This window comes from Arachis stenosperma, chromosome 7, assembly GCF_014773155.1.
Source record: "Arachis stenosperma cultivar V10309 chromosome 7, arast.V10309.gnm1.PFL2, whole genome shotgun sequence".
NCBI lineage: Eukaryota > Viridiplantae > Streptophyta > Magnoliopsida > Fabales > Fabaceae > Arachis > Arachis stenosperma.
In genome coordinates this window covers 1,188,675-1,199,287 of record NC_080383.1, presented here as the reverse complement: position 1 = coordinate 1,199,287, position 10,613 = coordinate 1,188,675, and the positions used below count along the sequence as shown (strand labels likewise).

At 28.1% G+C, this 10,613-nt stretch overlaps 2 protein-coding genes across 2 annotated transcripts; both read left to right on the top strand.

Annotated features, from left to right (window-relative positions):
* The first annotated feature begins 2,541 nt into the window (after window positions 1-2,541).
* On the top strand, window positions 2,542-5,793 carry LOC130942016 (BTB/POZ domain-containing protein At1g55760-like). The gene is made up of 5 exons (XM_057870682.1): window positions 2,542-2,571; window positions 3,043-3,174; window positions 3,705-3,835; window positions 3,927-4,042; window positions 5,040-5,793. The coding sequence occupies exons 2-5, from the start codon at window positions 3,047-3,049 to the stop codon at window positions 5,640-5,642; spliced, it is 978 nt and encodes a 325-aa protein (XP_057726665.1). The 5' UTR covers window positions 2,542-2,571; window positions 3,043-3,046; the 3' UTR covers window positions 5,643-5,793.
* Window positions 5,794-7,171: 1,378 nt separating this feature from the next.
* Window positions 7,172-8,976, top strand: LOC130940708 (BTB/POZ domain-containing protein At1g55760-like). Its single transcript, XM_057868922.1, has 4 exons — window positions 7,172-7,386; window positions 7,453-7,586; window positions 7,678-7,796; window positions 8,353-8,976. The coding sequence occupies exons 1-4, from the start codon at window positions 7,256-7,258 to the stop codon at window positions 8,953-8,955; spliced, it is 987 nt and encodes a 328-aa protein (XP_057724905.1). The 5' UTR covers window positions 7,172-7,255; the 3' UTR covers window positions 8,956-8,976.
* Window positions 8,977-10,613: the final 1,637 nt, after the last annotated feature.

The following is a 10,613-nucleotide window of genomic DNA, read 5'->3' as shown; positions in this document are numbered from 1 at the left end:
TTAGTTCATTTTTATTTATGAGTAATAAATAAAAACAAAGAGAGTAGGATGAGATGAAAGAAGTGTTGCATCAATGAAATTGGAAGATGAACATGAATATGAACGATTCTGCATACAGAGTTGAAACGACTTGTCGTTTTGCACAATGGAGAATCGACAATTTAGCTTCATGCACTTATCGCAAATGCGATCCTTTCACCGTAGCCATCTGGAATTGGTAACTGTTATTAACACTTAGCACCTTCTCTTTTGGATAATTATCAGTTACTTTATCTTATCTTTTTAGGCATTTATGTGTGGAGAAGAACAGAGTTTCTTGTGTTAAGTTTTTTCCGGAAGCCAGAAACAATCTTCCACTTTCATTTTTTGTCATTCGCCTGCTTAGCTTTGTCAAAGATCGCAAGGCCTTGGCTCAATTAGGTTTTCTTAATTCTATTTTGAAATACAACAACATATAGCTTAGCCTCTGTTTTTGTTTTTACATTTCAATGGTGCTTGTTTTGATGCAGAGGTAAGAGACAAATTGCTGAGCAGCAGAGAAGAATTTGTGTGGGGAATTGAAGTTTTACTTCCAGGAGATTTATTATTCATGTTGAGTTTTTGGATTTGAAAACTTCATCTTCGAATGTATGTTACTCTTAGAATCTCTTCTATTATTACTATTATACTGTTCGTCCCTGTCGTTTTATCAAATTTGTAATTAAATTCCAATAAGTTAGAGTGGTAATTTCAATTTGGAGATAAATGTTTTAGTACAATAAAGACTTAGATTTTAAAATTCAAAAGGTAGGGACTAGATTAAAAGCTTTTGAATTATAAATATTTAATTATAAATTCAATGAAATTATAGTAAGTAATTTAATTGTATATTTTTTAACTGTATGTTACTCTTAGAATCTCTTCTACTATTATACTAGCCGTTTTTATAATTTTGTCAAATTTGTAATTAAATTCCAATAGTTTAGGGTATAAAAATTTAGCCCTTAATTTGAATGTGAATATTATGTTAAGGAAAAGTATGTAGAACAATAAAGATTTAGTTTTTTCTAGTAAGAGGATATTTTTGTAATTTTTTGGACAAAATATAACTTCTTTTCACTCAACTTATAAGAGTATAAAGATGAAAATTGAGTGTTTTAGATTATGTTTATGTTGCTTTGGAGACAATATTTATAATTATATTTTAGATTATGTTTATTTTGCTTTGAAAACAATATTTATAATTATGTTTTGGATAAAAACTTGGTTTATAATCATGTTTATTAGATATTTATAATTATAAAGATTTTAATGTTTGTGAATATAAAAAATATAATTTTTTATGCTTTTAAAAATTATAAATTTATTAATATAGTTATGAAATAATGTATATTATTCAGTAGGTAATAATAAAAAAAAAGGAGTTTTGGCGAACTTAATTAACCCGTCAACCCACCAGCCCGCAATTAAGCAGGACGGGATGAAATTTTAGAATAAGCTCATTAAGCAGGGCAGGACGGACCAACCCGCCAAAAGACGAGTTTCTGGTGGGATGGACTTCTCCGCTTGCCACCCTTAAGTATAACAATTAATGTCCTATATTTTTATTAAAAAAAAATTGAATATACTACTTGTTCAACTAATTTATCCTAAATTATGTCACCCAAAAAAAAATTATCCTAAATTAAATTTTGGGACTTTAATTTCTTTATGCCTGCCCTTTCAATTCAATGTGTTATTCGAGAAACACCAAGCATAGTCGCCATTGATTTTTCCAAGCATTAAGCTTTGAATTAACCTAGCTATACGTACGTACACTACGTTCAATTCATGGTTCACTACTTTACTCGTGACTCGTGACTCGTCAAGTCAAATGATACGTATATACACGACGAAGTCAACTTAATTTACAATCATCAATTATTTTTTTTCATATATATTAAAATATATTAAAATTAATTAGTTTTTATTAAAATTATTTAATATATTTAAATATTTATTATAAAATATTACATTTTTATTATTTCAATTCTTATAACATCTATAAATATTTTTGATATTGTATCATTTTATATAACTTGAATATACACGATTTTATTTTTTGTTGTTCTATCTTCCTTATTTTTTTAACAATATATATATATATATATATATATATATATATATATATATATATATAATAATTAAATATCTCTCATGCTCAACCCATTCAAAAAATAATAAAATTAAAGGAGTATTACACTGTGCCGTAAGGTCATCAATTACTTGAAAACTATATAGGCTGGACAAGATTTGACTAAAGATAATTAATAATTAATTAAAGTTGAATTGTAATTGAAAAGTATATTTTTATATAAAGCAAGCATATCTAACAAATATAACAAATTGATATCACAAAACAACTGATTTTAAGTTTAAATTCAAAAATAAAAACAAGGGAGCTATAAAAGCTTCCAGGTATGACTAATTCAACGCAACATATACTCATATTTTTCGCATTTAACCTAAAATATTTTTTTGACTTGGATATTATCGAGTCTTCTGCAATACAGGTACCACTCCATACCCTTCTACAGAACCTCTTCTTTCCAGGTTTTCTCTAATAAATCTCTTGCTCATTTAGTCCTTTATTTGAACAGCATTTTATCTATTCATCTTTAAAATGTGACCTTACTGGCATATACTACTATATATGTTAGTGATTAAAATAATAAAAATTGTAACTAACTTTGAGTTAGTCGAGTGATTAGTTTATTCGAATGTTTGAATATCGTGTATGTAACCAATAACAAACCGTTAAATGGAGCTCAAATCTGCATTATATTCGTCCTTAATCTAAAATTGTGTAGTTTAAATTCTTCCTTAAAATTGTTCTTACTTCTCTTAGGGTTTATGATTATACTACCCTAAAATAATTGCCAAGGCAACAAAGATGAACATTTATTTCATGACTAATAAATAAAAACAAAGAGAGGAAGATGAGATGAAAGAAGTGAAGATGGATGGGAGAGTGTGTTGAATGTTTTGTTGATTGCATCAATGAAATTGGAATGTGACTTGCAGGAACATGAAAGAACATTATTCCAGATGCGAAATCGAAACTACTTGTCGTCTTGCACAAGCACAATGTACATTCAATTTCGGTGACTGCCATCTTTGCAAATCCGATCGTTTCACCATCGCCATCTGGAACTGGTAACTTTTAACACTATCCATAAACGCATATATAATGTTTCTAGAAATTTTACTGTTTATAATAAAATTGATAAATAAGCTCAAAGATTTACATTTCGACGTCTAAAAAAAAGTTTAATTATTCTATCGGTCTTTACCATTTTACTGAATTTTCAATTAGGTTCATATATATTTTTTTTCTTTTCGATTGAGTCCCTACATTGAAATTAACGGAATAAAATTCCAATGTTTTTGTCACGCTAGAAATTTAGTTACAAAATCTGATATGATATAGAGACTCAATTAAAAAGAAAAAAAAATATAAAAATCTAATTGAAAATTCGTGAAACTATAAGAGAAGTTCAAATTAAATTTTTTTACCTTAATCATAAGAGATAATTTGAAGATAATGTGTCTATATCTATTATTGTATAAAATTTTATTAGTATTGTTTTAAAGTGTAATCTGTCTTAAATTTAAATTTTTAAATATTTATTTGTTATTTTACTCGAATGTAACATAATATAACTCACTTTATCTTATCTTTTCAGGAATTTTTCTATGGATTGGGCTGCTTCTTGTGTCACATTGTCTGCGGAAATAAGGGACAAGGTTCCCGTTGCATCTTTCGTTATTCGAATCATTGACTCTGCCAAAGATCGCAAGATCTTGGCTAAATTAGGTCATCATAAACTCACTTTTTGCATTGAATTATTTGAAATACAATAAGATATAGCTTAAAATTTTCAATGGTTTTTCTCATTTTGATGCAGAGGTAAAAGATAAGTTGCTTAAACAAGGAGAAAGATTTGAGTGCAAAGTTGGGTTACTTCCAGGGAGATTCATTATTGACCTTGAGTTCCTCGATTTGAAAGCTTCATCTCCAAATGTATATACTTCTAGTACTATTTAGATTGTCTAACAATGAGATAATACTCAATTTCGTCTCTGAATTTGCATACGAGTTTCAATTTAGTCTCTAAAGTTTTAATTGCCTAGTCCTCAAACTTTGCGAACATGACTCATGTTAGTCCTTGAAAGAATTTTCAATGTATATACATTAATAGAACCCTGTCATGGACAGGGGAATGCCACACTAGACTCTGTAAAATGATGTCGTTTTATTTTTGACACTCAAATAACAAAAAAACAACATCATAAGTGGTGTTTATTGAAACTTTACTTAACAAAACAAGTGATGCGGTATGATTTTTGAGCTATTTGATTGTCAAAACTAAAACTACATCATATTACATGTTTCAGTGTGGCATTTGATTGTTCATTTCAACGGTCCATTAACGTTTTTTAACTAAAAATCGTCTCAAGGACTAACGTGAGGCACGTTTATAAAATTTGGGGACTAAATAGAGGTAATTAAAATTTCAAGAACTAAATTGAGACTCGCATGCAAGTTCAGGGGCAAATTAAGTATTAACTCGTCTAACAATTTATCTCAAAATGATTTTATGATAGTGGTTTTGTATCTTGATTTCATGACTCATATTTACTTATGTCTTTAGCGTAACATTGTAAAAAGTCTATTTTTTAGAACCACTATTCACACCTCTACTATAAAAAGAAATTGTTTTTATTGACGTGTTGTGACATAATTAAATGCATATGTAAAATTATTTTATATTGTCAATACATTAAAATTAAAAATCTTACATAACTGAATATACAAAAATACTATATCTATATTAAAATCAGTTACTTTTTATGGTATAAAAATATATATATGTTACTTAATTTATTTTCAATATTTCGATATGTATTTTATCTTGATATCTAATTTTAGTGACTAATTTTAATATATAGCGTACTTGTTATCAAGTTTTCAACATATTCAAATCATTGAAACAAAATCATATTTGCTTGAAACACAGGGAACAGATGTTTGTTCCATTTGGCCTACCAAAATCATGCATCAGAAACCAAATTCTGCAGTTCTTGAATCTGTTGGTCGAATGCTGATAGAAAAAATCCATACTGACATAACAATAAATGCTTCAGATGGAAGCATTGGAGCTCACCGCGCAGTTCTTGCTGCTCGATCACCTGTTTTTCATAGCATGTTCAAACACAATCTAAAAGAGAATGATGATTCCACCATAAACATCTCAGACATGTCAATAGGATCTTGTCAAGCATTCATAAACTATCTTTATGGTGTCATTGAAGATGAAGAATTTTTCAAGCATAGATTGGAGCTTCTTCATGCGGCAAACAAGTATGACATTTGTGATTTAAGAGATGTATGCAGTGAGAGCCTTGCAGAGGATATTGATTCAAGCAATGTTCTTGAGAGGCTTCAGGATTCATATCTGTATCAATTGCCAAAGCTGAAGCTTCATTGCATGCAATATCTTGTCAAGTTTGGAAGGATATTTGACATTAAAGATGATTTCGATGCATTCTTGCAATCTGCAGATAAGGATTTGGTTATTCAACTCTTTGGTGAAGTTCTTAGTGTCTGGAAAGGATCTTAATTTTTTTCCCCCTCAAATAAGCATAGAGAAATAGCTTGTTTTGAATACTTAAAAGATTTGTTCCCATTTGATGGATGCAATTCTATTACATGAATGGTTTTTTTTTTTGGGTTAAATTACACGGTTGGTCCTTACACTTTTAATAAAATTACAAATCGATCCTTATATTTTAAAAGTTTGTAATTAGGTTTCTAAAGAAAATTTAAATTTGCAATTTAGTTTCCGTCGGTCAAAAAGTGTTGATTTAACAGAATATTCTGTTAAAATAGAGAATATGCTGAGAATATTCTATTAAATAAAACACTTTTTAAATGATAGGGACTAAATTGTAAATTTTAATTATCTTTAGGGACCCAATTACAAATTTTTGAAGTATATGGACTAATTTGTAATTTTACTGAAAGTGTAGAGACCAACTGTATAATTTAACTTTTTTTTTCTACAGTATCTTCTAATTCGATAAGTTAAGCACTAATTCGTCGCGGATTTGAGTTTTATTTAAGGTCTACTGTTGACCAATAGATTGCTACATGCATAAGGAGAGATTCGAATTTTTTTTTATTTCTCACCGTATCTCCCAACCCGACAGGTCAAAATGAGTTGCTGTATGTATAAGGCGAGATTCGAATTCTAATATGTTAAAACTTGAAAATGTGTTATTTTAAAAAAAATGTCCATTTTTGGGTCCTTTATACAGAGAAAACGGCTGGCCCTGAAAGCTTGTTCTCCAAGCCTGCATGCTTTTTTGGTTTTGTCCAAACATACAGGTTCTTTTTGGACAGGTCAAGCCTTCAGGTTAAGTGGAGTGAAGTTACTTCTTTCAATCTATTTCTCTGAGAGAGTACATTGTGGCGCAATTATGATATTTATATTGGGCTTAGTAACATGTGACCCAATTATGAAATATTTATATTGGGCTTAGTAAGCCCAACCCGAATTGTGCTGCTTCTAAAGTGATTCGATACTTTGCTTTGAAAGCACATTCTGCATGTTCTTAAGTCTTTACTCTTCCAATCATACCCAATAGCCAATAGGAGAGTCACAACTCACAACACTTGACTTACAAAAGACATCACCAAAGCAAACACGTAAATCAAGAAAAATCCAATCACATTATAACCCAAGCAATACATGCAAGACTTTGTGTACAAATGAATAATATGTTAGCATATAATTTAAGAATTTAATTTTAATGTACTGATATTCATAATATAAAATATTTTATATAAGATAAAAATTTAGGTATAATTAATTTTATGTGAAGTTGATATTTTAAAGTTGATAGATGAAAATTTAGTTAAATTTGTTAAATTATTTAACGACTTTCGGTTATCAACTTCACGTACCTTTATATAATTATATAATTATATTCTTTTAATAATAATTTATACAATTAATATAAAAAATAATTATTTTTATTGATGTCTCATTACAAATTAAATATATATATAAAATTAACTGTACATTAAAATTAAATTTATAATATAAATAAAACAATGATGTAGAAAGATGAACACATCACACTACTTAGTTCATTTTTATTTATGAGTAATAAATAAAAACAAAGAGAGTAGGATGAGATGAAAGAAGTGTTGCATCAATGAAATTGGAAGATGAACATGAATATGAACGATTCTGCATACAGAGTTGAAACGACTTGTCGTCTTGCACAATGGAGAATCGACAATTTAGCTTCATGCACTTATCGCAAATCCGATCCTTTCACCATAGCTATCTGGAACTGGTAACTCTTATTAACACTTAGCACCTTCTCTTCTGGATAATCACTCACTTTATCTTATCTTTTCAGGCATTTATCTGTGGAAAGGAACAGAGTTTCTTGTGTTAAGTTGTTTCCGGAAGCAAGGAACAATCTTCCACTTTCATCTTTCGTCATTCGCCTGCTTAGTTCTGTCAAAGATCGCAAGGCGTTGGCTCAATTAGGTTTTCTTAATTCTATTTTGAAATACAACAACATATAAGATTAGCCTCTGTTTCTGCTTTAACATTTCAATGGTTTCTTGTTTTGATGCAGAGGTAAGAGACAAATTGCTAAGCAGTAGAGAAGGATTTGTGTGGGGAATTGAGGTTCCACTTCCAGGGAGATTCATTATTCATGTTGAGTTCCTCGATTTGAAAACTTCATCTTCAAATGTATGTTACTCTTAGAATCTCTTCTACGATTATTCTGTTCGTCCTTATCGTTTTATCAAATTTGTAATTAAATTTCAATAATTAGAGTGATAATTTCAATTTAGAGATAAATGTTCTAGCACAATAAAGACTTAGGTCTCAAAATTCAAAACAGTAGGAACCAGATTAAAAGCTTTTGAATTATAAACATTTAATTATAAATTCGATGAAATTATAGTAAATAATTTAAGTGTATGTTTTTTAACTGTATGTTACTCTTAGAATCTCTTCTACTATTATACTGTCCGTTTTTATAGTTTTGTCAAATTTGTAATTAAATTCCGATAATTTAGGGCATAGAAATTTAGCCCTTAACTTTAATTTGGATGTGAACATTATGTTAATTCTAATGTTTTTTTGTACAACAAAGCTTAATTACAAAATTCAAAACAATATAAGAATCTAATTGAAAGTTTTTGAACTATAAGCCTTTAATTTCAAATTTAATGAAATTATAGTAACTGAGACAGTAATTTAACTGTGTTTTCTATCTAATAGTTCATACTTATGAACACAGGGAGAAGATATTTGTTCCATTTGGCCTAACAGAATTATGCAGCAAAGATCAAATTCAGCAGCTCTTGAATCTCTCAGTCAAATGTTAATGGAAGGAATCCACACTGACATAACAATAAATGCTTCTGATGGAAGCATTGGAGCTCATCGTGCAGTTCTTGCTGCTCGATCGCCTGTGTTTCGTAGCATGTTCTCTCATGATCTTAAAGAGAATGATGATTCCACCATAAACATCTCAGACATGTCAACTGAATCTTGCCAAGCATTTATAAACTATCTTTATGGCATCATTGGACACCAAGAATTTGTAATGCATAGATTGGAACTTGTTCGTGCTGCAGATAAGTATGACATTTGTGATTTAAGAGATGTGTGTCATGAGAGCCTTGTAGAGGATATTGATTCAAGCAATGTTCTTGAGAGGCTTCAGAATGCGTATTTGTATGGATTGCCAAAGCTGAAGAATAGTTGCATGGAATATCTTGTGAAGTTTGGAAAGATATTTGACATTAGAGATGATTTCATTGTATTCTTGCAAACTGCAGATAGAGATTTGATCACTCAAATCTTTTATGAAGTTCTTAGTGTGTGGAATGGTTTTTGAACTTCTTCTTTCTTTTGATTATACCTTTTGTCCTAATTCAATGTACCTAACTTATTTAATTTCCATCAAATTGGGTAAATAAAGAAATTTAGTTTGATAGTTAAAAAGATTGTAAAAATATAATTCAAAGAGACAAATGTGAAGGAGATCAAAATTCATATCAAATTAGTCCAGTTTTTTTTATGGGCAGTGTTAGGTAGCCAAAAAGTAATTACAATATAGAAATGTTATAAAAAAATTCTCATTCTCTTATAAGCAAGTGATATACAACTCTTTATCACTCACTCTCCTTATCATCCACATTTATTCTGCGTGGTTAGAGTCATTAATGTTCTTTCTAAAATTAGTTTCAGGTTCTCTCAAATCAAATTCCTAACATCTTTCAATCACATTATTACTCATTAAAATACAATTTTTCTGTAGAAATTATGGAGATTAAATTAAAAAATTTTAACAACTTTTACTATACAACTCATATTTTACCTATAGACTATTAGAAAATAAAAAATAAAATATAAAATATAAACAAAAATTAAAAAATAAATTTTTAGAAATAATTATTAACTTGTTATATTAAAATCAATAAATAAGCATACATATGAATATTAAATAAAAAATATTAATAATTAAAATTATGACTTATTAGTGCACATGAGATAATTTGAAGAATACAATAAGATGCATAGTTTAACATTTAGTAATATTAATTATAAAAATTTATTAATTATAGACATCATAAGTATGAAATTATGAATATTATGTGCACAAAATTATGGATGTTATTAATATGAAATTATGGATGTTATGTGTATAAATTTATGGATGTTATGGGTAAATTTATCAATTAAATAAATTAATTTAAGAATTTGACATTTTTTAAATTCAATTATGATAAAATTTAAACATTTGTAGTAACTTGATAGTTACTTATGCAATAACTATAAAATGATATGTGTATGGATGTAATATCTAATAAACATGAATTTAATTTTTAGATGTTAGTTGTATGTAATTATAGATGTTATGTATATAAACTTATGAATGTTATTTGTATGAACTTAGTTAGTATAGTATAATTATAAATGCACATAAAAACACAAAAAAAAATTATATCAGTTTATTATCATACCTCATCAAAGCTAGTGTGGTTATATTCTCGAAAATTGGTTGATTAACAACAATTTCATTGAGTGAGTCCGTCTGTTGTTCAAATTATTCTTCAGTTCCTTCTGACATAAGTACCGTGTTAAGGTCGATTTCAAATGTCATACTATTTACAATGATAAATGTGATTTCTTGTAAATTTTCTTGGTCTATCTCAATTATGCTTGTAATTGAACTAGAATTGTGTTTGTTGACTTCTAACATATACGACCTACAATTCATGATCCTTGTAACAATGATAAAAGTATTAAACAAGGCTTTCACGTTTTCTAATTCCTGAAATGGTAATGAATGAATTAAAGGAAATAAAAATTAAAGTTAATTAAAGTCATTTAATGAATATTATTACCGTTCTTTATTAGTATTAGTTTTTATTGTATTTTTAAATATAAAATTCAAATTATAAAAAAAATATTAAATAATAATTATAAGAATGTCTAATAATTAGAGATATGATATTATAATTAATATCATTAATAAGTGGAGCTAATAAA